Source organism: Elephas maximus, chromosome 19, assembly GCF_024166365.1.
Source record: "Elephas maximus indicus isolate mEleMax1 chromosome 19, mEleMax1 primary haplotype, whole genome shotgun sequence".
NCBI lineage: Eukaryota > Metazoa > Chordata > Mammalia > Proboscidea > Elephantidae > Elephas > Elephas maximus.
In genome coordinates this window covers 53,320,910-53,348,778 of record NC_064837.1, presented here as the reverse complement: position 1 = coordinate 53,348,778, position 27,869 = coordinate 53,320,910, and the positions used below count along the sequence as shown (strand labels likewise).

Genomic DNA, 27,869 nt, shown 5'->3' with positions numbered 1-27,869 from the left:
TGGTTGGTAGATGAGCTCTTAATCACTAAACCACCAGGGCTCCACAAAAGAGTCACTGAATTCACTTATTAAACATCTTATTTCCCAACAAACAGATAGCTCTCTCCATCTTCACACCTAATTCTTCAATAAGCCAGGTCCTTTACAGCAGGTTTCAGACATAAGCCTCAAATTCAGGCTAAAACTACTCTAATCTCATAATCCCAAAGACTCCTGACACCCACAAAAGGCAAGAATAGTTGTCCTTCAACTGAACACTTCTTTGGGAAGATAATGCATTTCTGCTTTTACAAACTGACCTCTTGACCTCTGTATTTCCTTCTCCCATGGTAGACCCTCAGTCTGACTCATGTGGCTCTATTCCTTAGTCATCCCTTTGTTCACACCTTTCTGCCTTCTAATCATATATATATATATAATCTAACCTACCATTATTTGAACAACATTCCACATTTGCATCAAATCTACATAAGATAGTTCTTATCTAGAACAAAAAGGATTACAACTAAAATAGACATAGTAGTTATTTAACAGTTCATTATGAAGCAAGAACTTTTGCTGATTATTTAAAATGGAAATGGTTAAAAATGTTAAAGCATGAAATTAAGGCGACATCATTTACAGTTACGTTGTTCTCCTCAACTCCCAACTTAAATTATTGAGTTATAACTACGTTATTAACACTAGAATATTTCCTCTAAAAACACATACACACAGTAAACTTTGTCTATTCACTATTTGTTGAAACAATAATAAAAAAAAAGAAAAAAAGAAAAGGCCATATTAATTCAGAAAACAGTGTACAATACAGGAAGAAAAAGATAAAATTATAAAGCACAATAGTTATTGGCCGTGGCTTTTTCTAAATTGACAGGAAAGTTATTACTAAAAATCTCTGAAGACTACACAAGTTCTACTATGACATACTAGATTATTTGTGAAATTCAACAAGAGTACGGGCAGTCCCAGGATTATGAACATCCGATTTATGGACAACTTGTACTTGCCCTTTAATGTTATGTAAATTTGCCCTCACTTTGAAATGATTGAATCCACCCCTACTCGAAACAAATTCTTCATCACAATCACCTTCATCTTCATTTGCTGCAAGTACAGCTTTTAAATCATTGAAAAGACTTCAAGCCTTTTCTTGCACTAAAACTCAAACCCACTGCCATCAAGTAGATTCGACTAGTAGTGAGCCTATAAGACAGAATATAGGGTCGCTATGAGTCGGAATCGACTCGACGGCAGCGGGTTTTTTTTTTTTTTAATAATTTTTATTGAGCTTTAAGTGAACGTTTACAAATCAAGTCAGTCTGTCACATATAAGCTTATATACACCTTACTCCATACTCCCACTTACTCTCCCCCTAATGAGTCAGCCCTTCCAGTCTCTCCTTTTGTGACAATTTTGCCAGTTTCTAACCCTCTCTACCCTCCTATCTCCCCTCCAGGCAGGAGATGCCAACACAGTCTCAAGTGTCCACCTGATACAAGTAGATCACTCTTCATCCGCATCTCTCTCCAATCCATTGTCCAGTCCCTTCCATGTCTGATGAGTTGTCTTCGGGAATGGTTCCTATCTTGGGCCAACAGAAGGTTTGGGGACCATGACTGCCGGGATTCCTGTAGTCTCAGTCAGACTTAAGTCTGGTCTTTTTATGAGAATTTGGGGTCTGCATCCCACTGATCTCCGGCTCCCTCAGGGGTTCTGTGTTGTGCTCCCTGTCAGGGCAGTCAAGCAGGTTTTTTTTTTTTTATAAGACAGAATAGAACTGCTCCATAGGGTTTCCAAGGCTGTAAATCTGTATGGAAGCAGATTGACACATCTTTCTCCTGCAGACCGCTGTTGGTTTCGAACCACCCACATTTTGGTTAACAGTCGATTGCTTTAACCCCTGAGCCACCAGGGCTCCTTCCCTGCACTAAAGTAAGGCTAAATAAGAACCATATGCACCCATTTCAACTTACCTACAAACTGTGTCTTTAAGTCTTTAAGTCTAATTTAAGTCTAGCCTACAAATTAGACTTAAAGACACAGCTAGGAATGGATCTCATTCATAACCCGGGGACTGCCTGTATTCCAAACAACTTCATGAAAAATTCATTTGGGCTTTATAAAAATAAATATAGTTAAGATTAACTCTATTGTAATTCAGAATAAAAAAGAGCTGAAAAATATTTGCCAGTTCAAAACAAAAATTAATCGTCTGGCTCATGGCTCTAGGTTCAATATAATGAGTTTCTATGGCATATACAAGTCTTTTAAATAATTCATGATAATCTCTAGAAACCAAGGCTTTTACAGAAAACACATATGAAAGATTTTTTAAACTAATTTATTAATTTACTTGAGTTATAAATTATGCCCTGCCTGCTTCTAAGTAACGAATAAATTTTAATAGCAATAATATCAAAGACTATGCTACCAAGTTTTAAAAATTCTAATTCATGAGCTCCCTAATTCCTCCAATAAAATCTCATCAGTCTTTTTTATAGAGATTTACAAACTTATCCTAAAATTCCGATGATAATATAAAAGACCTAGAATGTCAAAATAACTTTCGAAAAGTAGAACAAAATTGGAGCACTAACACTACCTGGTTGATTTCAATATTTATTATAAAGCTACAGTAATCAAGATGAAGTGGTATTAGAAAAAAGGAGATATGAGATCAATGTAAAAAAAGAATCCAGAAATAGACATATACACATACACACAACTGATTTTCTACACATGTGCAAAGACAATTGAGTGGAAAAAAAATATAGCCTTTTCAAAATGGTGCTAGATAAATTGAATAACCATTTGCAAAAAATGAATTTCAATCTATAATTTGCTCTACGTATAAAAATTAACTCAAAATGGATCACATGCCTAAAATGTAAAACCAAAAACTGTAAGACTTCTGAAAGAAAACATACTATCAAACCTTTGTGACCTTGGGTAAGACAAAGATTTCTTAAATGACACCAAAAACATGATCCATTAAAGAAAAAAATTGATTAATTGGATTTCAACAAAATTAAGACTATTGCTCTCCAAAGACACTGTAAGGGATGAACCACAGACTCAGAAAATATTTGCAAAGCATACATCTGAGAAATTTTATTCAGAATATATAAAGTAATAAGAAAACAAACAGCCCCATTTTAAAAACAGGCAAAAGATATGAACAGGCACTTCACCAAAGAAAATATACAGAGATGACAAATTAGCTCATGAGAAGATGCTCAACATCATTAGTCATTAAGAAAATACAAATTAAAACTACAGTAAAATATACTATGCACCTATTGTCGTTGGAGCCCTGGTGGTGAAGTGGTTAAGAGCTCAGATGCTAACCAAAAGGTTGGCAGTTCGAATCCACCAGTCACTCTTTGGAAACCCTATGGGGCAGTTTTACTCTGTTTTTTAGTGTTGCTGTGAGAATTGACTCGATGACAGTGGGCTTGGCTTTTTTAGGTGAGTTTTTATTGTTATTGGTAGGGGCCCTCGAGTCGATTCTGACTTATGATGACCCCACAGAACAAGAGTAGAACCGCCCCATAGGGTTTTCTAGGCTGTAATCTTTATGGGAGCAGATCACCAGGTCTTTTCTTCCACAGAGTTGCTGGTAGGTTTCAACCTCCAACCTTTAGGTTAGCAGCTGAGTGCTTAACCATTGACCCACCAGGGGGTCCTTACACACCTACTAGAATGGCTAAAACTACAGACTTGACTATACCAAGTATTGGCAAGAATCTGGAGAAAGTGAGATTCTCACACACTGTTGGTGGGAATGTAAAACGATGCAACCATTTTGGAAAACAGTCTAGCAGTTTCTTAAAAAGTTAAACATATACCTATCATATAGTCTAGCTATTCTACTTCTAGGTAATTACCCAAAAGAAATAAAAGCAGATCTCGATACAAAGACTTGTACACAAATGTTCATAGCAGCTTTATTTGCCAAACAGTGGAAACAGCCTAATGTATATCATTAATTGAACAGATAAGCCTATATCTATACAACGTGTATATATATATACACAACAGGACACTATTCAGCAATATAAAGACATGAACTATTGATACATGCTACAACATACAGGAATCTCAAAAAAATTATGTTATGTGAAAGAATCCAGTAAAAAAGAGTAAATACTGTATTATTCCATTTCTATAAAGTTCTGCGAAACGCAAACAAATCTATAGTGACAGAAAGCAGATCCAGTGATTACTTGGGAATGAGGAAGAAATGAGGCAGAAAAGCTGGAAAGAGATTACAAAGGGGCATGAGCAACTTTTTAGGGTGATGGATGTGTTTATGATCTGGATTGTGGTGATGGTTTCACGGGTGTGTGCATATGTTAAAACTTATCAAATTGTGCACTTCAAGTATGTACAGTTTCTTTTATGTCAATTAAGCCTCATAACGCTGTTTTAAAAATATTAAGTATGACAAAAGGCAATGCAAACTGTGACAAATATCTAAAATGAAATACCTTATTAATTGATTGACTCACCTTCAAATACCGGAACTGGCTTACTTGTGTTCAAAGTCTCCAAAATTTGTCTGAGACTTACTTCGCTATTTTCTAAAAAGCAAAGTACAATGATTATGAAATGGCAAAGTATCCTAATAATCATTAAATAATCATGGTGAGGAGGCAGGGAGTGGGCAAATTTTGTAATTTCTGAAAATTAGCTGGATAAAAATCAATTAATTTAAAAGTTTTACCCAAAATCTGTTCCCTCAAAACAAGAACGAAATTTTAACTATTTTAATTTATTCAGCTTAAATAATCTAATTTATACCTATATCTTATAGATTTGATGTTAGGTAGAGGTAGCCTCTTAAAAGTATTTCCAGGAGGAAAAAAAATATGAATTTTCATTAGCTTTTAATATGTCTATGCTCTCATTACATTTCTAAAACCTGGCTTATCTAAAATGTACATACATACAACAGATGTGTCAAGCACACAGGACTACCTAGGACTTCATTCAGTTTAATATATAGTGCTCTTTCAAAAAGGATTCACCATCAATAGATGCTTGTCTCAGGATCTCCTGAAATGTCTTGCTGTTTAACAGACTTCCAATACTCAAGAGTCTGGAGCTCAGTTCATTTACAGGCATCTTCTCATTCCTGATCTTTTCAACAGTTGCAATCCCTTGAAATAAATCTGTAAATACATGAAGAAGAATGAACAAACGATGAAGCTGGGACAAAGCCGACTTAACACCCGCAGCCTGCAGAAAGCTAGGTATATGATAGACGGAATTCTGAATTAAAGAGCTTTTAAACATATAGGTGGGCTCTGTTTTCAGAAGTTAATTAAACAGCGAACAAAATTTAAGATACCCTTAGTCAGGTAAAAGTTGAATTTCCACAAGATTTTGTATAAATCTACTTGTACTCATTAACTATCTCCCCTCAAAGATGTTTTTGCTATGTGCTCAGTCTTTCATAGGCTGCAAAGCATTTCAAGAACACTTAGGTGGTAATTCTTAAATTAGGTCATGTAGCAGAAATAGACACCAAGTCGATAGGCAAAGAAAAGCTTTCAAAACATAAGCCTCCTGTAGATTCAAGAACACTAGTCACTCATTATCCTAGCATTAGAAGCCTTTCTCTCTCACAGTCTTCCTTCCTACTAGTTTCAGACATTCTACATCCTTTTAGGATTTTCTTTTACATGTTTCACTACAAAGGGGGGAGAAAAATAAGCATGTGAAACTAAATGAAGGTGAGAGAATACTGTATTAGAGTAATGATAGCATGAGATGTGTACCTTTATAATGAAGCATATACTGAGACAAAGAAATTAAATAGTTTTGAGGACACGTATTCTAGGTACGTGATTCTAATCAATTCATTATAGTCAATGCATAGATTGAATAAATGGTAAGGAATAAGAAAACAGATTGCAACATCTCAAATAAAGCAAGGAAAACTTAAGGAAAGTCTATATGTTACTACTATGTAACCTGAGTATAGTTTGTTTGGGGGTTTTTTCATTTTTTTTTAAGATGTTTGCCTGTGTTTTATTGACTATAAAGGCATTTGACTGCATGGATCATACCAAATTATGGATAACATTGTGAAGGATGGGAATTCCAGAACACCTAATTGTGCTCACGCAGAACCTATACAAAGACAAAGAGGCAGTCGTTGGAACAGAATAAGGGGACACTGCATGGTTTAAAGTCAGGAAAGGTGTGTGTCATGGTTGTATCCTTTCACCACACTTATCCAATCTGTATGCTGAGCAAATAACTAAAGAAGCTGGACTACATGAAGTAGAACGGGGCATCAGGATTAGAGGAAGACTCATTAACAACCTGTGTTATACAGATGACACAACCTTGCTAGCTGAAAGTGAAGAGGACTTGAAGCACTTACTGATAAAGATCAAAGACCACAGCCTTCAGTATGGATTGCACCTCAACATAAAGAAAACAAAAATCCTCACAACTGGACCAATAAGCAACATCATTATATAGAGAAAATATTGAACTTGTCAAGGATTTTGTTTTACTTGGGTTCACAATCAATTCCCATGGAAGCAGCAGTCAAGAAATCACATGACGTATTGTATCAGGAAAATCTATGGCAAAAGACTTCTGAAAAGTGTTGAAAAGCAAAGATGTCACTTTGAGAACTAAGGTGCGCCTAACCCATGCCATGATATTTTCAATCGCCTTATATACATGCAAAAGATGGACAATGAATAAGGAAGACTGAAGAACTGATGCCTTTGAATTACAGTGTTGGTGAAGAATACTGACTATACCATTAACTGCCAGAAGTACAAACAAGTCTATCTTGCAAGAAATACAGAAAGAGTGATCCTTAGAAGCGAGGATAGTGAGACTTCATCTCACGTACTTTGGACATGTTAGCAGGAGTGACCAGTTCCTGAAGAAGGACATCATGCTTCCTAAGGTAGGAAAAAAAAAAACTAAACCCTTTGCTGTGGAGTCAATTCTGATTCATAGCGCCCCTATAGGACAGAACAGACCTGCCCCACAGAGCTTTCAAGGAGCAGCGGGTAGATTCAAACTGCCAACTCTTTGGTTAGAAGCTAGGCTCTTTAACCACTTTGCCACCAGGGCCCCTGGTAAGGTAGAGGGTCAGAAAACTAGAGGAAGGCCCTCAAAAAGGTGGATTGACACAGTGGCTGGAACAATAGGCTGAAACAGCAGCGACTGTGAACATGGCACAGAATCAGGCAGTGTTTCATTCTGTTGTACATAGGGTCGCTATGAGTCGGAACCAACTTGACAGCACCTAACAACAACATAGTTTTTTAAACTGTGGGTCACATAGTGGATGGTGAAATAAATTTAGTAGGTCCTGAATAGCATTTAAAAATAAAATAATGTGAAATTCATTAGAAGACATCAGAGTGCATCAGGAGTGGTAAGGGTAAGCGTTATTTTATTTTATAAGACATTTTACAAAATTTATATTTTCCTCTGTGCGTGTACACTTGCTCACAATCCAAATACACTTCTTACTATTCACCACAGGACAGTTATAAGTAACCAAGTTATAAGAACCCAAGAATTGCTTGTAATTTCAATGGGAATATGAAGTTTGAGGAAGAGGGAGGAGTGTAAAAGACCAACATTCTTGATCTAACCGTAATAGGAAATCAGTAACTTATACATTTTATTGATAAATTAAGAGATATCATTATATGCATTTTATTTAATAACATAGTGGTAAATACCAAAAGTAACAGGAAAATAAGTTGAAAGTGATTATTTTTGCTGGAGCAGGAAATAAAGGGTGCAGGAGTGGGGAGGTTGGGGAGATTGCTAGTTTTTGACCAAAGTTTGCATAAATCAATTGATCTGAAACTTAATAACACATACAAAGGCCTGATTGTTAATTGAACGTCAGTCTTCATGAAGGTACTCTATAAATTGGACTTTTCTGACAATTTGAAGGGTTTTCCTTCAAATTAGTTCAAATTAAACAATCTTAAAAATCTTTATGGTCTGAAAAATTAACAAATAAACAAGTAGCATAAAGTATCCAAGTTTTGCTGCATGTATATTAACAGAAATGTGATCATCAGGTAAGGTTCTGCCATCTGCATAACCAATCAATGGTTATCAAATTGCTTGCTGAATTTTTTTTTTTTTCCCGACTTCACAATTAAGTTTATTTAGTAAAGGCAGACAGTACAGAGGACTGGTTGAGAGCAAGAATGTAGGCTGCCTGAGCTCATCTCACAGGTCAGCCATTATCTAGCCGTGTGACTTTGGCTGAGTTATTCGCTGTGCCTCAGTTCGTGAGTGGTAAAATATGTTGTTGTTAGGTGCCATCCAGTCAGTTCTGACTAATGGTAACCCTATGTGCAACAGAACGAAACACTACCTGGTCCTGCACCATCCTCACAATCATTGTTATGCTTGAGCCCACTGTTGCAGCTACTGAGTCAATCCATCTTGTCGAGGGTCTTCCTATTTTTCGATGGTCCTCTACTCTACCAAGCATGATGTCTTTCTCCAGGGACTGATCCCTCCTGATACCATATCCAAAGTATGTGAGACGCAGTCTTGCCATCCTTGCTTCTAAGGAGCATTCTGGTTGTACTTCTTCCAAGACAGATTTGTTTGTTCTTCTGGCAGTCCATGGTATACTCAACATTCTTCACCAAATCCATAATTCAAAGACATCATTTTCTCTTCAGTCTTCTTTATTCATTGTCCAGCTTTTGCACGTATATGAAAAAAAAAGCATGTGAAATCACCATGGCTTGGCTCAAACGAACCTTAGTCCTCAAAGTGACATCTTTGCTTTTGAACACTTTAAAGACTCATTGCATTGGGCAGATTTGCCCAATGCAATGAGTCCTTTGGTTTCTTGACTACTGCTTCCATGGATCGAAGTAAAATGAAATCCTTGACAACTTCAATCTTTTCTCCGTTTATCATGACACTGCTTATTGATCCAGTTGTGAAGATTTTTGTTTTCTTTATGTTGAGGTGTAATCAATGCTGAAGGCTGTGGTCTCTAATCTTCATCAGTAAGTGCTTCAAGTCTTCACTTTCAGCAAGTAAGGTTCTGCCATCTGCATAACACAGGTCATTAATGAGTCTTCCTCCAATCCTGATGCCCCATTCTTCTTCATATAGTTCAGCTTCTCAGATTATTTGCTCAACATACAGACTAAGTGTGGTGAAAGGATATAACACTAATGCACACCTTTCCTAACTTTAAACCACATGGCATCCCCTTGTTCTGTCTGAACAACTGCTCTTGATCTATGTACAGGTTCCTCATGAACACAATTAAGTATTCTGGAATTCCCATTTTTCGCAATGTTATCCATAATTTTTTATGATCCTTTCAGTCAAATGCCTTTGCGTAGTCAATAAAACACAGGTAACAATCTTCTGGTATTCTCTGCTTTCAGCCAGGATGCATCTTACATTAACAATGCTATCCCTCGTTCCATGTCCTCTTCTGAATCTCACTTTAATTTCTGGCAGTTCACTGTTGATGTACTGCTGCAACTGCTTTTGAATGATCTTCAGTAAAATTTTACTTGCATATGATATTAACGGTATTGTTTGATAATTTCCACATTCTGCTGGATCACCTCTCTTTGGCACAGGTATAAACATGGATCTCTTCCAGTCGATTGTCCAGGTAGCTGTCTTCCAAATTTCTTGGCACAGACGAGTGACCACTTCTAGCACTGGATCCATTTGTTGAAACATCTCAATTAGTATTCCATCAATTCCTGGAGCCTGTTTTTTGCCAATGTCTTCAGTGCAGCTTGGACTTCTTCCTTCAGTACCATCGGTTCTTGATCATATGCTACCTCCTGAAATGACTGAATGTCAACAATTATTTATGGTACAGCAACTCTGTGTATTCCTTTCATCTTCTTTTGATGCTTCCTGCATTGGCCAGTATTTTGTCCATAGAATCCTTCACTTTTGCAACTCGAGGCTTGAATTTTCTCTTCAGTTCTTTCATCTTAAGAAATGAGGAACCTGTTTTTCTTTTTGATTTTCTAACTCCAGGTCTGTGCACATGTCATTATAATATTTTACTTTGTCTTCTTGAGCTGCCCTTTGAAATCTTCAGCTCTTTTATTTCATCATTTCTTCTGTTTGCTTTAGCTACTCGACGTTCAAGAGCAAGTTTCAGAGTCTCTTCAGACTTCCATTTTGGTCTTTTCTTTCTTTCCTGTCTTTTTAATGGCCTCTTGCTTTCTTCATGTATGATGTTCTTGATGTCATTCCACAACTTGTCTGGTCTTCAGTCACTAGGGTTCAATGCGTCAAATCTATTCTTGAGATGGTGTCTAAATTCAGGTGGGAGATAATCAAGGTCATAATTTGGCTCTCATGGACTTGTTCTAATTTTCTTCAGCTTCAACTTGCATATGAGCACTTGATGGTCTGGTCTGACCTTGTTCTGACTGATGATATTGAGTTTTTCCATCGTCTGTTTCCACAGATGTAGTCGATTTGATTCCTGTGTATTCCACCTGGTGAGGTCCATGTGTATAGTCACTGTTTATATTGGTGAAAAAGGTGTTTGCAATGAAGAAGTCATTGTTCTTGCAAAATTCTATCATATTATCTCCAGCATTGTTTCGATCACCAAAGCCATATTTTCCAACTACTGATCCTTTTTCTTTGTTTCCAACTTTCACATTCCAATCACCAATAACTATCAATGCATCTTGATTGCATGTTTGATCAATATCTGACTGCAGAAGTTGGTAAAAAATCTTCAATTTCTTTATCTTTGGCCTTAGTAGTTGGTGCATAAATTTGAATAATAGTCGTATTAACTGATCTTCCTTGTAGGCGTATGGATATTATCCTATCACTGACAGCATGGTACTTCAGGACAGATCTTGAGATCTTCTTTTTGGCAGTGAGTGTAATGCCATTCCTCTTCAATTTGTTATTCCCAGCATAGAACACCATATAATTGTCTGATTCAAAATGGCCAATACCAGTCCATTCCAGCTCACTAATGCCTAGGATATCAATGTTTATGCTTTCCATTTCATCTTTGACGATTTCCAGTTTTTCTAGATTCATACTTCACACATTCCACATTCCAGCATTAACGGATGTTTGCAGCTGTTTCTTCTCATTTTGATCCATGCAACATCAGAAAATGAGATGCTGAAAGCTTGACTCCATCCATGTCATTAAGGTTGACTCTACTTTCAGGAGGCAGCTCTTCTCCAACTGTCTTTTGGGTGCCTTCCAACCATTGGGGTTCATCTTCCAGCACTATGTCAATGTTCCGCTGCTACTCATAAGGTTTTCACTGGCTAATTTTTTCAGAAGTAGATTGCCAGGTCCTTCTTCCTAGTCTGCCTTATTCTGGAAGCTCAACTGAAACCTGTCTACCATGGGTGACACTGCTGGTAATTGAATAGTGGTGGCAAAACTTCCAGTATCACTACAACATGCAAGCCCCCACAGTTCAACAAACTCACAGATGCATGGGGGGAGATGTAGGATGATCATAGTTTACTTAACTATTCTCTTTCTGTTGGGTATCTAAGTTGTTCTCAAATTTTCAGAATGTTTCCATTAACAAGCTCATACCTATGTCTTTATTCTCTTTAAAATAAAAGTATTATTTTCAGATAAATTGCTCAGAAGTAAATTCCTGAATTAAAGGATTCAGTGGTTTCACAGATCAATAGTTATAGCTAAAATAAGTTATACGATGGAATGAAAATAATTTTAGCAAATAGCCACATACTCTTTATAGCATTTATATTGTTGTTTAATGTTACTTGAAATTCATGTACTGGGCAGTTTTAATGAAATATTTACTCATGCTTTAGAATGCACTAAGCGAGATAAATACATATAAGAAAAAATAAAGACATTCCAAGAGCCCATGCTGAAAAAACATGAAGTAAACGAAGGGTTCACGTATTAGATCATTATATATAAAACTCCTCAGTTTAGAGGTTTATTTAGTAAGAATGAAGAAATTTCAAAATTAAGAGACAAAGCATTTCTTTATGAAATGATAAAGAAACAAACTAATGACTTATTGCAACCCTATCCTTGAAGCTATCTAGGGCAAGTAGCTAAACAAGTTCTGTCTCTGCCCCATCACCACACATAAATTCCCTGTGCAAAGTAAATAAAACCATTGCAGTGGATGCCTTCTGACCATTCCAGAAGTCATTTGCTGACTCTCAATCCTGTTCTTCAATACCTCATCTAGTCTAAAGATTATGTTAATAATATAAGGTGACTAAAATTTATTCTGCATCAAAGGAACCCAAAAGCCTGTGGAGCTTTGTCTATAAAATGTGCTCTATCTCTAGGATATAAGGCTGGACAAAAGGAAGAGTAGGGCTGTACCATGTTTCTTGTTTTGACCATTACATCCCAATAAATTAGTATCTATTTTAAAAACATAGGTAGCTGTATTACCTATTTCTGTTAGTCTTATCTAAATAAAGAATACCCCATACATTTTCCAGAGAATTATAACAATTCACAGTGACCCCATATATACACATACCAGTTCCATAGCAACCTCCCTGAACACAGAATTAACATTCTTGAAAAAATGTTCACCTGTGTGAACATGTATACTCTAAACAGGAGACCTGAGAGGTGACTGAAGTACTTACCATCTGCTGCAGAGTTTGGTAACACCTTACATTGCTCTTTATTTAAAGGTTTCTCCACGGTTTTCAGAGTAGATAAAAGGTCTCTAATTTCAACTTTCCCATCAGAGACAGTATCGACAACTTTCCATGCATCTTCTATTCCTACATATATTGATAACAAAATGTAAAGCTACTTAGTAGGTTAATCCATCCAGACAAGCACATAACAACCTGATTTGGGTGAAATGTATTCACTGTAGAATATTCAGTTGTCTTGAGATTTTTGCCTCTCTGAAATAGCTTCCTTGAAAGCTCCACAAAGTTTATAAGCTAAATGCTTATACTAGAACAAAAGAAACATCGAAAATATTTTACATTAAGTGTTCAACTCACAAGCTAAACGAAAACAACCAAACAGCAAAATAACTCCCAAGAAAATAGTGCCCTCATTAAACAAACAAAAAAGTAGTACTTACCCCCTTATCCAAATGTTTAGAAAGAATGACTGTGATGTTGACGAGATGCTAATTAACTGATGCTTTATTAGATTAATTTTAAGTATTATTCACATATATTTTTTAATCTCCTCTGTATCCTTTAATCTGCTCTGTATGACTGCCAACTTATTTATGTCTTTTTTCTTCTTTTCCTTCATCATACTTCCAAAAGGTTCCTCTATTTTTATTACTCTTTTTAAAGAACTGACTTTTGGCTATATGGATGCTTTCTTTTTTTGTTTGTTCTATTTCAGAAACTTCTACTTTCATCTTTATTAGTTCCTGACTACTACTTTGGGGGAAATCATTCTGCTGTTTTATTGTTTATATTGCTGTTTAGCTTTGTGTACTGAACATTTAAGACAAATTATGTTCAATATTTCTTATTTTCTAATAAAAGCATTTTTAGCTATAAAATTTCCTGTAAGTATTGTTTTGGTCATATGGTACATGTTTACATGCTCTCATTGTCATCCATTTCTAAATAATTTCCAATTTCAGGTTTTATTTTTTAACCAAAGATTTAGAAGAGTGTTTACTTTTAATCTTGAAAGCAAAAGGTTTTTCAATATTATTTCATAAATAATTTTAGTATTACTATGGTTTTGCTTCGTGTGTGTAAATCTAATTTACATAAAGCATTTTATGCTGTAAACTTATTCTATTTCTTCCTTTTTTCACTTAACCATACATGAATGAGATCTATCTATGGTACAAATGTAAATCAAGTTTATTGTTTGGAATTTATTATTTGTATAGACCATATTTTATTTAGCTTTTCCTTTGATGAGGGATACTTACACTACTTTCAGTTCTTTCCTCCAACAGTGTTGCAATGAAAATACTTGTTCATGTCTCTACAGAAAACTTTCTCCAGACTATTTACCTACCAGCAGCAGTACATAACGAATACCTAACAGCAGTACTTGAGTATTCCTGATTTTCTTTATATACTTATTAGCCATGTGGGTTTCTCCTTTTATAAACTGCCTTCTTATATCCTTATCATTTTTTCAAATGAATTTTTTTCTTTCTATTGTTGATTTACAGAATTTCTGTATGTAGTCTAAAAATCAGCCTTTTGTCGTTCTAAAAGTTGCAATTATCTTCTTTCAACCTGTTATGTATCTAGTAATTTATGTTAGAGTCCTTCGTTGAACAGAATACCTTAATTTTGATGTAATCAAATCCTTTTTTATCCTGTGGTTGTATATTTTAGGAGTTCTAATTAAGAAACCCTTCACAACCACAAGGTACAATATTTTCTCTTGCCAGTTTTATAGTTTTACCTTTCACATTTAACACTTTAGTCCATTTGAAGATAATTTTTGTACTTGTTATGAAGTAGGGATTGAACTTTATTTTCTTCCACATACTGAGCCAATTTTCCCAAATCATCTATTAAATAACACATCTCCCCCCACCCCGCAACTGATTGGCAATGTCATCTCTATCGTATGCCAAGTTCTCAAACATTTGTCTCTACTGGGTTCTCTATTTCGGTGCATTGCTCTATTTGTAACAATTGATTACAATAGCGTTATAATATGTTCTAATATTTGGTAAGGCAAGTTAGCATTCTTTTTCAAAATGGTCTAAACTATTGGTATACTTGTAGTCTTTCAAATAAATTTCAAAATTCTTTTGTCAAGGTTCCCACCAAAATTACCCTGGGATTGAACTGAATTGGCAGTGAATTCAAATTAGAGACTAATTTAGAGAGAATCCACCTATTTTAACACTCATTTTAAAAACTCAGTCTAGGACTCCAATTCTTATTCTCAATGTCTGTGGTCCAAGGTTGTCTCCATGCTAGGATGGTGCTGAAATTTCAAAACACACTGGAAAATTCTGAGCGAAGCATTTGATTAAAATGTCAGACAAAAAGAAATAGAGTAAACCCAACAAAATAAGAAGAGATAAATAAGAAAGAAAAGAACAGAAGAAAGCAAAACACACTAGAGATGATTAAAGAAACCAAAAGCTGATTATCTTGATAAAATAGATAAGATTAATCAAGAAAACAGAGAATGCAACTTAACAAAATACATGAAAAGGAAGAAAGAATTACAGAGATAACAAATTTTAAAATTTCTTCAAGAATATTATGAAATACATGTATTCATAAATTTGAAAATGTAAGGTTTTCAAAAATATTTCTTCTATGTTTAAATGAGAAAATGTAAAAAGGAGTTTAATAGTGCTCTTAAAACACACACACACCCCAATTCAAAAACAGGAAGTTTCTGTTCATATTCATTTAGAATTTCAAACTTACGCTGGCACTCAATAAATTCATCAGTGTTGGTCAATTCTCTGATAATATCCTTAAAATTCACCACATCACCTTTAAAAAGAAAGAAATAAACAATTTAGATAATCTCGTAAAAAAAAAAAAAAAGACCACATGATGTTACAAAACCAGTGTTTAAAAATACAAAAATAAAGTGGAAGACTGGCAATTCTCTTGTGACTTAACCGGTATGCAGATTACCAAACCTGTTGGCATCTAGTGGATTCTGACTCATAGTGACCCTATAAGGCAGAGTAGAACTGCCCCACAGAGTTTCCAAGGAGCAGGTGGTGATTTGAACTGCCGACCTTTTTTGGTTAGCAGCTGAACGGTTAACCACTACACCACAAGTGCTCCAGTAAGCAGATTAGGTCCAAAATAAATGCTGTCAGAGATATTACTTTGAAAATGAATTACTTCAATACAAACCTATTAACTAAAAAAATAAGATAAAATGGAATTTTTAATTTTCTTGTGAAATACAAATGCGTGTGTGTGTGTGCGCACATGTGTGTAACTCCCTGAGGATTTAGAGGAAATTTTTTTTTTCTTAAATGGTCAAACTTTGTTGGTCTAAAGTTAAATAGTTACTCACTATTAGGATTAGTATTTTCCAAAGCCATCTCTATTTTATCTTCTGCCAAATCGATTCCTATGGCATTTAATCTTTGCTGGAGTTCAGAAACAGCTGTATCTTCAATTTTGTTAATATCAAAATTGTAAAATTGATTTTTATCTTCTGAAAAGACATAGGAACTTTTAGCTGTAGACAGATTTTCATGTTCTTCTTTTACATTTTAAGGAGAGCTGCTAAAAATTTCCTGACATATGAAATTATACTTAAGAGAAAGACAGTACTATTTATTTGTATTTATGTCCCGCTCTGTTCCCAAAATAATTTAAAGTAATTGATAATAAATGCATACTCAAAAAAAAATTAGGAGAAAGTAACGGAAGATCAAGAAAAATTTTAAAAAAGCATCAAACCAAGTATATTCCATAAAGACATATTCACAAATTTGGCAATAATATCAAATGTGTATACACCTAACAAGTGGCTTCAAAATAAGTAGAGCAAAAATTAACAGAATTAAAAGGAAGAATAGATAAATCCACAATCAGAGTTGGATATTTCAATACGTCCCTCTCAGTAATTAATAGAACCAAGTAGAATAATCATCAAGAATTAGAAGATTTGACCAAACTAGCAAACAATCTAATCTATTTGATATTTATAGAAGACTACCCAACAATTGTAGAATATATATTCTTTAAAGTGCACATGGAATATTCACCTATATAGACCACATGTTCGGCTAAAAAATAACTCCTAATGAATTTAAAAGAATTGTAATTATATACAAAATATATTCTCGGACCAAAGTGTATTAAATTAAAAATCAGCAACAATATGATATCTAGAAAATGCCCAAATATTTAGAAACTGAATAGTACATTTTTAAATAACCCCATACTTCAAAGAAGAAATCATAAAGTAAATTAGAAAATATTTTTCAACTAAATGATAATAAAAGCACAATATATCAAAATTTATGAAATGAAATGAAAGCAGTGCTCAAGAGAAAACTGAAGCTTTAAAGGCTATAAAGGTATAAAATCAGTGAGTTAAGTTTCCATAGCTTGCAAGAAGCCAGCAAAAGAAGAATAAATTAAGCCCAAAGTTAGTATTTTTTAAAAAATAACAGTAAAATGAAGGGTGTGAACCAATGAAGGAAAAAAAGAGAAAAATTAACAAAATCAACATATTTGTGAAATGACTAATAGGATCGATAAACCCCTAGCAAGACTAAGAATAAAAAAGAGAAAACAGAAATAGAAAAGTCAGGAATAAAAAAGAATAGATTACACCAGAGACATTAAGAGGATACTAAGAGGATATTATGAACAACATTATGCCAATAAATTTCACATATTAGGTGAACAAATTCCTAGAGAGACACGATTACCAAATCTGATACAAAAAGACAAGAAAATCTAAATGGCTCCATATCCACTGAAGGAATAGAGTTCAGATTTTTAAATCTCCAGGATCAAATGTCTTCACTGGTGACTTCTACCAAACCTTTGATGAGAAAATAATCCCAGTCATACAAACATACATCCAGAAAATAGAGTAGAGGGAAGACTTCCCAACTCATTTTATGAGGCCAGCATAACCTTAATACCAAAATCTTAAAAAGGCATTACAATTATAAACCAATATCCCTTATAAACATATACTCAAAAATCTTTAATCAAATGTTAGCACATCAGACCTCGCAATATACAAAAAAGCTAATACCTCATGCCCAAGTAAGGTTTATCCCAGGAATGAAAGTTGATTTATTGATGTAATTCTCTATACTAGCAGACTATAAAAAAAGAATAACCACATGATGATATCAATAAATGAAGAAAACGCATTTGACAAAACTCAATCTTCAATCACAATTTAAAATAATAATAAAATTAAGATTAGAAGGAAATTTCCTCAACCTGAATATGTTCATATGAAAAATCTACAGCTAACATCATGCTTAATAATGAAACACTGGTTTCCCTCTAAGATAAGGATTAAGACAAAGATGGAAGCTCCTACCACTTCTGTTCAGTACTGTACTGAAGGCTTTAGCCAGTGTAATAAGGTATTAAAAAATAATAATAATAAGCATCAAAATTGCAAAGAAGAAAGAAAACTACCATTCTTCACAGATGACATGATTATGTACATAGGATGCAAAGAAATTTAAAATATCTATTAAAACTACTATGTAAATTTAACAAGGTTACAGGATACAAGGTCAATATACCAAAAACGATTGTATTTCTATGTAGTACCAATAAACAACTGAACACTAAAATGGTATTTATAAGCAAATAGTATATAAAATAGCAAAAGAAAAAAAGCAAATACCTGGGAATAAATCTAACAAAAAAAGGTACAAGGTCTCTACACAAAAAAAACTGCGAAATATGGCTGAGAAAAATTAAAATAGACCTAAGTAAATAGATACATGATGTTAAAATCTCAAATCTCTCTAGACTGATTTACAGATCCAATACAATGTCTATCAAACTGTAATCGGGATTTCTTAAGAAAACTGACAAGTTCATGTAAATGCAAAGGATCTAGAAGAGCCAAAACAACTTTGAAAAAGAATAATAAACTTGTGAACTAACACTATTTGATTTCAAGACCTATTATAAGAACTATGGTAATCAAGATAGTATGAAATTGGCATCTAGATAGACAACAAACAGATCAATAAAACAAAACATGGAGTCCAGAGATAGATTCATGTACTGGCATAAGGATAGACATATACATCAATGGAAAAGAATCATGAGTTCAGAAGTAAACCATGGCATCTACAGTCAACTGATTTTCAACAAGATTTCCAAGACAATTCAATGGGAAGGGAGTCATCTTCTCAACAAATGGTGCTGGGATAACTAAATATGCAAAAGAATGAAGTTGGGCCCCAACATCATATCATATATAAAAATTAACTAAAAATGAATCAAAGATCTAAATGCAACAGCTAAATATAAAATTCTTAGAAGTATATATAAGTGTAAATCTTTGTGAACTTGGATTAGGCAATGGTTTGTTAGATATGACACCAAAAGCAGATGCAACAAAAGAAAACATAAACTAGATACTATCAAAATTTTAAAATTTTGTACTTTAATGACACTATCAAGAACGTGAGAAAAGAGGTGGAGTCAAGGTGGTGGACTAGTCAGGCACACTAAGCCATCCTGCTGTAACAAAAACCAAGTAAAACAAACACAGCTGTCAATCCTGGAACCCTGAACCTTAAATGAAGGAATAAAGTATTAGATTGGAAGCCACTGAGAAGAAGAAACTGACAGAAAATGATGGCGTAGAGATACAGAGTGGAGGTTTCCTGCCAAATGGCATGATTCACCATGGCCATCGTGTAATAAAGCCAACAACCCCCCACACAGAAAGGCACCTCCACGGAATTCCCAACAGGAGATAGAGGTATAATGCAGACACAACCAAAGCTAAGTAAGACCACGTTTGCTGGCTGCAACTCAAGGAGGAGCCCAGGCTTTCTCACTCAGTAACCACAAGAGCATGCTCGTACAACCCCCACCTCTCTGGTGAATAGTGGCAAGAACTGCCCCACCTTGGCAGCCTCGACATCTGGGAACCACAGTACTAATGGATCCTACCTTGCTGCACCTCGTGGCCCCAAGGGAAACCAGCCCACCATGCCACAGGCCCTGCTCCAGCCTCTCTGTACTGGCCTAGTTCAGGCCCAGTTCACCTAATAGGGAAATCAAAAGTCTAATATTCAGGGCTCTCAAAGAGATAAGGAAAGAGATCAAGGAAAACAAAGACAAAATCATGGAACACACACAAAACAAACCACAACATTGCCAAAATCAAGAAATAAACAGACAAAGCAAGAAGAATTCAGGAAAATAATACAAGAACAAAGTATCAAAACGAATAAACAATTAGAAATCATACAAAAACAGCAATTAGAAATCCAAAAGATAAACAACAAAATTTCAGAAATGGACAACACAATAGAAAGTTTTAGGAGCAAATTTGAAACAATGGAAGATAGAATCAGTAAAATTGAGATAAATCCATGTATGCCACTTTGAGGAAAAATCAGAGAAAAGAATGAAGAAGAATGAAGAAAAGAACTATACGGAATACAATCAAGAGCAAAAATTTGTGTGTGATCAGAGTTCCAGAACAGGCGGAGAAAATGGAAAGCACAAAGAGGATCACTGAAGATTTACTGACATAAAACTTTCCTAATATCGTGAAAGATGAAAAGCTGACCATCCAAGAAGCTCAACAAACCCCGTATAGGATAGACCCCAAAAGAAACTCACTAAGACATATCATAACCACACTTGCCAAAACCTAAAATACAAACAATCCTGAGACCAGCTCAAGAAAAACAAAAAGTCACATACAAAGGGAAAACAATAACACTAAGCTCTGATTACTCAGCACAGGTCATGCAGGCAAGAAGGCAATGGGATGACATACATACAACCTTGAAAGAAAAAAATTTCCAACTGAGGAAAATATATTCTGCAAAACTCTCTCAAATATGATGGTAAAATTAGGACATTTCCAGATAAATGGAAACTAAGGGAATTTGTAAACACCAAACCAAAGTTATAAGAATTATTAGAGAAAGTCCTTTGGTTAGAGAACCAACAACACCAGTCAACAACCTGAATTTAGGAGACAGGCCAATATCAGCCAGATACCAACCTAGGTAATGAACTCTCAAGGATAAAACATATCGAATAGAATTAAAACAGGGAAATAGAAACATCAATCTGTGTATGATGACAATGTCAGAACAATAAAAGGGGAATACATGATATAGGTATAGAACTTTCAAATGAAGAAGAAGTCAAGGCGATATCAAGTAACAAAAGACTGGTTCACACTTAGGATGATGAGAGTAAATTCCAAGGTAACCACAAAACAAGTTAACTAACCTATTCATCAAAATAAAGAAGAAAAACATAAAATCTCAGTAAACACAAACTCTACGATAACGAAAGAAATTCCACAAACAAAAGGAACTCAGCACAGGAGAGTAAGAGGAACAAAGAAAACCTCAGCACTGCAAAAAGAAAAAAAAAAATGCACTACAAAATAACAGCAATAAACTCACATCTGTCAATAATCACACAGAATGTAAATGGCTTAAATACACTCATAAAGAGACAGGAGTGACAGAATGGATGAAAAGAACATGACCCATCAACACGTTGTCTACAAGAAACACATACCAGACACAAAGACGTAAATACATTAAAAATAAAAGGATGGAAAAAATACATCACGCAAACAGCAACCAAAAAAGAGCATGAGTAGTAATACTAATCTCAAACAAAATATACTTAAGGCAAAAATCCACTATAAAAGACAAGGAAGGACATTATATAATGATTAAAGGGACAATCAACCATGATGACATAACCATAATAAATACCTATGCACCCAACGACAGGGCTCCAAAATACATAAAGCAAACTCTAACAGCACTGAAAAGAGAAATTGACAGTTCCACAATAATAGTAGGAACTACAACACACAACTCTGAGTAAAGGACTGAACATCTAGAAAGAAACTTAGCAAAGACACAGAAGATCTAAAGGTCATAATCAACCATCTTGGCCTCATAGACATTTACCAAATTCTCCACCCAACGGCAGCAAAGTATACATTCTTTTCCAACACACATGGAACATTCTCCAGAATAGACCACAGCTTAGCCTACAAAGCAACCCTCAACAAAATCCAAAACACTGAGATGATACAAAGTATCTTCTCTGATCACAATGTCATCGAAGTAGAAATTAATAACAGGAAAAGCAAGGTAAAAAAAAAAAAATTGAATACATGGATACTGAGTAACACCCTGCTTAAAAACCACTGGGTAATAGAAGAAATCAAAGATAGAATCACAAATTCCTAGAATCAAATGACAGTGAAAACACATCATACCAAAACCCTTTGAACACAGCAAAGGCAGTGCTCAAAGGTCAATTTATAGCAATAGATGCACACATCAAAAAAGAAGAAAGGGAGAAAATCAAAACATGAGCTACACAACTCAAACAAATAGAAAGAGAACAGGAAAAGAAGCCCACAGCCACAAGAAGAAAGGAAATAATAAAGATCAGAGCAGAAATAAATGAAATAGAGAACAGAAAAAAATAAATAGAAAGAACCAACAAAACCAAAAGTTGGTTCTTTGAAAGGATCAATAAAATCTACAAACCACTGGTCAAATTGACAAAAGAAAAACAGGAGGGGATAAAAATAACACAAATAAGAAATGAAATGGGGGACCTTACAACAGACCCAAATGAAATAAAAAGGATCATAACAGAGTACTATGAAAAACTATACTCCAACAAATTTGAAAATCTAGAGGAAATGGACAAATTTCTAGAAGCACACTACCTGCCCAAACTAACAAACTGAAGCTGAAAATCTGAACAGACCCATAACAAGAGAAGAGATTGGAAAGGTAATTTAAAAAAAAAAAAAACTCCCAACAACAACAAAAAAAAAAGCCCTGGCCCAGATGGCTTCCCTGGAGAATTCTACCAAAGATTTAGGAAGAGTTACACTAGTACTACTCAAACCATTTCAGAACATAGAAATGGAAGGAATACTTCCAAAATCATTCTATAAAGCCAGCATAACCCTGATACCGAAACCAGGCAAAGACACCACAAAATAAGAAAATTACAGACCAATATCTATCATGAATATAGATGCAAAAATTCTCAACAAAACTCTAGCCAATAGAATTTAGCATCATATCAAAAAACTAATACACCATAACCAATTGGAATTCATACCAGGTATGCAAGGATGGTTTACCAATAGAAAATCAATCAACGAACTCCACCACATAAATAAAATAATTACATGATCATCTCCATTGATGCAGAAAAGGCATTCGACAAAGTCCAACACACCCATTCCTGATTAAAAAAAAACTCAATAAAACAGGTATGGAAGGGAAATTCCTCAACATATAAAAGGAATCTATACAAAACCAGTAGCCATCATCATTCTTAATGAAGAGAGGCTGAAAACATTTCCCTTGAGAACAGGAACAAAACAAGGATGCCCTTTATCACCACTTCTATTTAACATTGTGCTAGAAAGCCTAGCTAGAGCAATAAAGCAAGAAAAAGAAATAAAGGGCATCCCAATTGACAAAGAAGAAGGAAAATTTTCCCTATTTGCAAATATGACACTATACATAGAAAGGAGGCCTGGTGGTGAAGTGGTGAAGAGCTCAGGCTGCTCACCAAAAAGTCAGCAGTTCACGCTCACCAGCCACTCTTTGGAAATCCTATGGGGCAGTTCTACTCTGTCCTATAGGGTCACTACGAGTTGGAAACAACTTGACAGCAACAGGTTTGGGTTTTTTGTTTTGTTTTTTAATATAGACATAGAAGACCCAAAAGACTCCACAAGAAAACTACTGGAACCAATAGAAAGACTCAGCGGAGTAGGAGGACACAAAATAAACATACAAAAATCAGTTGGATTGCTATACACCAATAAAGAGAACTATGAAAAGGAAATCAGGAAAATAATACCATTTATAATAGCCCCTAAAAAGATGAAAAACTTAGGAACGAATCTAACCAGGGATGTAAAAGACCTCTGCAAAGAAAAATACAAAACACTACCGCAAGAAACCAAAAGAGACCTACATAAATGGAAAAATATACCATGCTGATGGATCAGTAGACTTAACACTGTGAAAATGTCAGTTCTGCTCAAAGCCATCTACAAATACGATGTAATCCTGATCCAAATACAACAGCATTCTTTGAAGAGATGGAAAAACTAATCATTAACTTTATATGGAAAGGCAAGAGGCCCCAGATAACTAAAGCACTATTGAAGAAGAAGAATAAAGTAGGAGAACTCGCCCTACCGGACTCAGAACCTACTCTACAGCTACGGTAATCAAAACAACCTGGTACTGGTACAACAACATACAAAATGACCAGTGGAGCAGAACTGAGAACCCAGATGTAATTCCATTCACCTATGGTCAGCTGATCTTCAACAAAGGCCCATGTCCATCAAATGGGAGAGAAGACAGTCTTTTTAAATGGTGCTGGCAAAACTGGATGTCCACCTACAAGAAAGTGAAACAGGATCCATACCTCACACCATACACAAAAACTAATTCAAAATGGATCAAAGACCTAAATATAAAACCAAAAACCATAAAGATCATAGAAGAAAAAATAGGGTCAATGGTAGAGGCCCTAATACACGTTATTAATAGGATATGAATCATAACTAACAATATACAAACACAACAAGATAAGTTGAATAACTGGGATCTTCTAAAAATTAAATATGTATGCTCATCAAAAGACTCCACCAAAGAGTAACGAGAGAACCTGGTAAAAAAATTTTACCTATGACAAATCCAACAATGGTCTAATCTCTAGAATCTACAGGAAAACCCAAAACCTCTACAACAAAAGACAAACAATCCAATTAAAAAATGGGCAAAGGATATGAAAAGACACTTCACCAAAGACCACATTCAAGCAGCTAACAGACACATGAGCAAATGCTCAAAATCACTAGCCATTAAAAAAAAAAAAATTTTTGAAATGCAAATCAATGAGATACCATTTCACCCTGACATTACTGGCATGAACCAAAAAAAACAGAAAATAACAAATGTTGTAGAGGCTGTGGGGAGATTGGAACTCTTAAGCACTGCTGCTGGGAATGCAAAATGGTACAACCATTTTGGAAAATGAGTGCTTTCTTAAAAGCTAGAAATAGAAATACCATATGATTCAGCAATCCCACTCCCAGGAATATATCTTAGAGAAATAAGAGCCAACACACAAATAGACATATGCACACTCATGTTTATTGCAGCATTGTTCACAATAGCACAAAGATGGAAACAACCAAGATGACCATCAGCAGATGAATGGATAAACAAACTACGGTACATACACACAGTGGAGTATTACACAATGATAAAGAACAATAATGAATCTGTGAAGCATCTCACAACATGGATGAATCTGGAGGGCTTTGTACTGAGTGAAATAAGTCAAGCACAAGAGGACAAATGTTACATGAGACCACTACCATTAAAGCTCATGATAATGTTTCCACACAGAAAGAAACAATCTTTGATGGTTACGAGGGAGGGGAGAGGTGGGGAAAGAGGGAAAAATATTAAATAGACAAGAGATAAGTGATAACTTTGGTATAGGGTAAGACAGTACACAATACCAGGGAATCCAGCACAACTTGTCCAAGGCAAGGTCATGGAAGCTCCACAGACACATCCAAGCTCCCTCAGGGACTGAATTACTAGGCTGAGGGCTGTGGGGACCATGGTCTCAGAGAACATCTAGCTCAATTGGCATAACACAGTTTATAAACAAAATGTTCTACATCCTACTTTGGCGAGTAGTGCCTGGGGTCTTAAAAGCTTGTGAGTGGCCATCTGGAGCAAGGCAGAATGAAGAAAACCAAAGACACGAGAGGAAGATTAGTCCAAAGGACTAACGGACCACATCTACCACAGCCTCCACCAGTCTGAGTCCAGCACAACTAAATAGTGCCCGGCTACCAGTTGTGCCTGGCTACCACCACTGACTGCTCTGACAGGGATCACAATAGAGGGTGCTGGACAGAGCCAGAGACAAATGTAGAACAAAATACAAACTCACAAATAAAAAAAAGACCAGACTTACTGGTCTGACAGAGACTGGAAAAACCCTGACAGTATGCCCCCGGACACCCTTTTAACTCCGTACTGAAGTCCCTCCTCAGGTTCACCCTTCAGCCAAAGATTAGACAGACCCATAAAACAAAATGAGACTAAATGGGCACACCAACCCAGAGGCAAGGACAAGAAGGCAGGAGGAGACAGGAAAGCTAGTAACGGGGAACCCAGAATCGAGGCAGGAAGAATGTTGACATGTTGTGGAGCTGGCAACCAATATTGCAAAACAGTATGTGTATTAATTGTTTAATGAGAAACTACTTTGTTCTGTAAACCTTCATCTAAAGTACAATTTTTTTTTTTAATTAAAAAAAAAAAAGAAACCAAACGATGCATTGCATTGGGCAAATCTGCTGCAAAACACCTCTTTAAAGTGTTAAAAAGCAAAGATGTCACCTTGAAGACCAAGGTGCACCTGACCCAAGCCATACTGTTTTCAATCACCTCATATGCACGCAAAAGCTGTACAATGCATAAGGAAGACCAAAGAAGAACTGACACCTTTAAATTATAGTGTTGGCAAAGAATATTGAATATACCATGGACTGCCAAAAGAATGAACAAATCTGTCTTGGAAGAAGTATAGCCAGAATGCTCCTTAAAAGCAAGAATGGTGAGACTTGTCTCACATATGCTGGACATGTTATCAGAAGGGATCAGTCCCTGGAGAAGGACATCATGCTTGGTAAAGTAGAGGGTCAGTGAAAAAGAGGAAGACCCTCAACGAGATGGATTGACACAGTGGCTGTAACAATGGGCTCAAGCATAACGATTGTGAGGATGGTGCAGGACCAGGCAGTGTTTCATTCTGCTGTACGTAGGGTCGCTATGAGTCTGAACTAACTTGACAGCACCTAACAACAACAACGAAACAAACAAAAAAATCCCTATATTAAAAAAAAAAAATCAATCAATCCACTGTATCAACAGACTATGGAAGAAAAATCATAGAGTCATCTCAAGAAGGCAGAAAGAGCCCTTGATAAGCTTCAGCATCCATTCATGTTAACAACTCTAATCAAGGTAGGAACAGAAGAAAGTTCCTCACCCTGGTAAAGGGCATATATATAACTATAGAGACAAAGAACAGATCAGTGGTCACCAGGGGTTGATGGTTGGGGAGGGTGTGGACTAAAAAAGAGAAAACGAGAACTTTTAGGAGTAATAGAGATTCTGGAGCCCTGGTGGCTCAGTGGCTAAGAGTTCGGCTGCTAACCAAAAGGTCAACAGTTTGAATCTACCAGCCGCTCCTTGGAAACCCTATGGGGCAGTTCTACTCTGTCCTATAGGGTCACCGTGTGTTGTTAAGTTGATGGTTATACAACTCTACTTATTTTTCAGAATTCATAGCGCTATATACCTAAAAAGGGTTAATTTTATCTTATGTAAATTATACCTCAGTAAACCTAAATTTGAAAAAGAAAAAAAAATGTAGTTGGGAGAGAGCAGTTGAAGATACACTGACATCAGACAGAAGAATAGTCATAAAGTAGGCATGTGGTCATAAGGTCCACTACACTAGTTTTGTCAAATTTTTTTAAATTATTTTCTAATCATTCATAATTTTCCAAAGACTAAATTTAGAAACCAAACATGCATACTAATAATCACAAAGCACAATACATAATATAGTAACTTTCCAGCATTATAAAATTAAGATTACCTACAACTTTGAGTGTATGCTAAGCTTTGTAGTCTTTGCCTTATAATTCAAACAAAGCTATACAATCTAGTCTTGTATTTTGTTAATCTATTGGTTCTTACTTACCTATGGTTTAACTATCTTTCCCTGCGTTGTGTTTTAACACGTGAGCCACTGCTAGTCTTTCCAAAGGTGAGCAGTAGACACATATTAAATAAAACTCACCTGCATCATTAGGAACAGTCAGTGTATTAGAGACCTTAGTCATAAATTCTTGAATGGTCATCTTGCCATTTTCTGTAATGCAAAACAAAATTTAGCTAAATGAAAGAATATTTCACCTCGTATCCTGTAACACTGATAAACCCACTAGTTAGCTATGGTAGCCTTTTTGGGCTTACTATATAGACAATCCAGTCATTTGTGAATAGATTACTTCAGTAGCTCCCATGTGCCTACAGAATAAAAGACAAACATCATATCACAGCTTA

At 35.4% G+C, this 27,869-nt stretch overlaps 1 protein-coding gene across 1 annotated transcript in view; it reads right to left on the bottom strand.

Moving 5' to 3' along the window:
- The window catches only part of EFCAB3 (EF-hand calcium binding domain 3), a 573,675-nt gene that overhangs the window by 410,920 nt on the left and 134,886 nt on the right, over nt 1-27,869 (bottom strand). Inside the window, exons 25-30 of the mRNA XM_049861611.1 lie at nt 27,604-27,675; nt 16,010-16,153; nt 15,400-15,468; nt 12,646-12,786; nt 5,032-5,175; nt 4,513-4,584 (exon numbers count right to left, since the gene is read on the bottom strand). Of these exons, the coding sequence (XP_049717568.1) occupies nt 4,513-4,584; nt 5,032-5,175; nt 12,646-12,786; nt 15,400-15,468; nt 16,010-16,153; nt 27,604-27,675 (642 nt within the window). The remainder of the gene's footprint in view (nt 1-4,512; nt 4,585-5,031; nt 5,176-12,645; nt 12,787-15,399; nt 15,469-16,009; nt 16,154-27,603; nt 27,676-27,869) is intronic.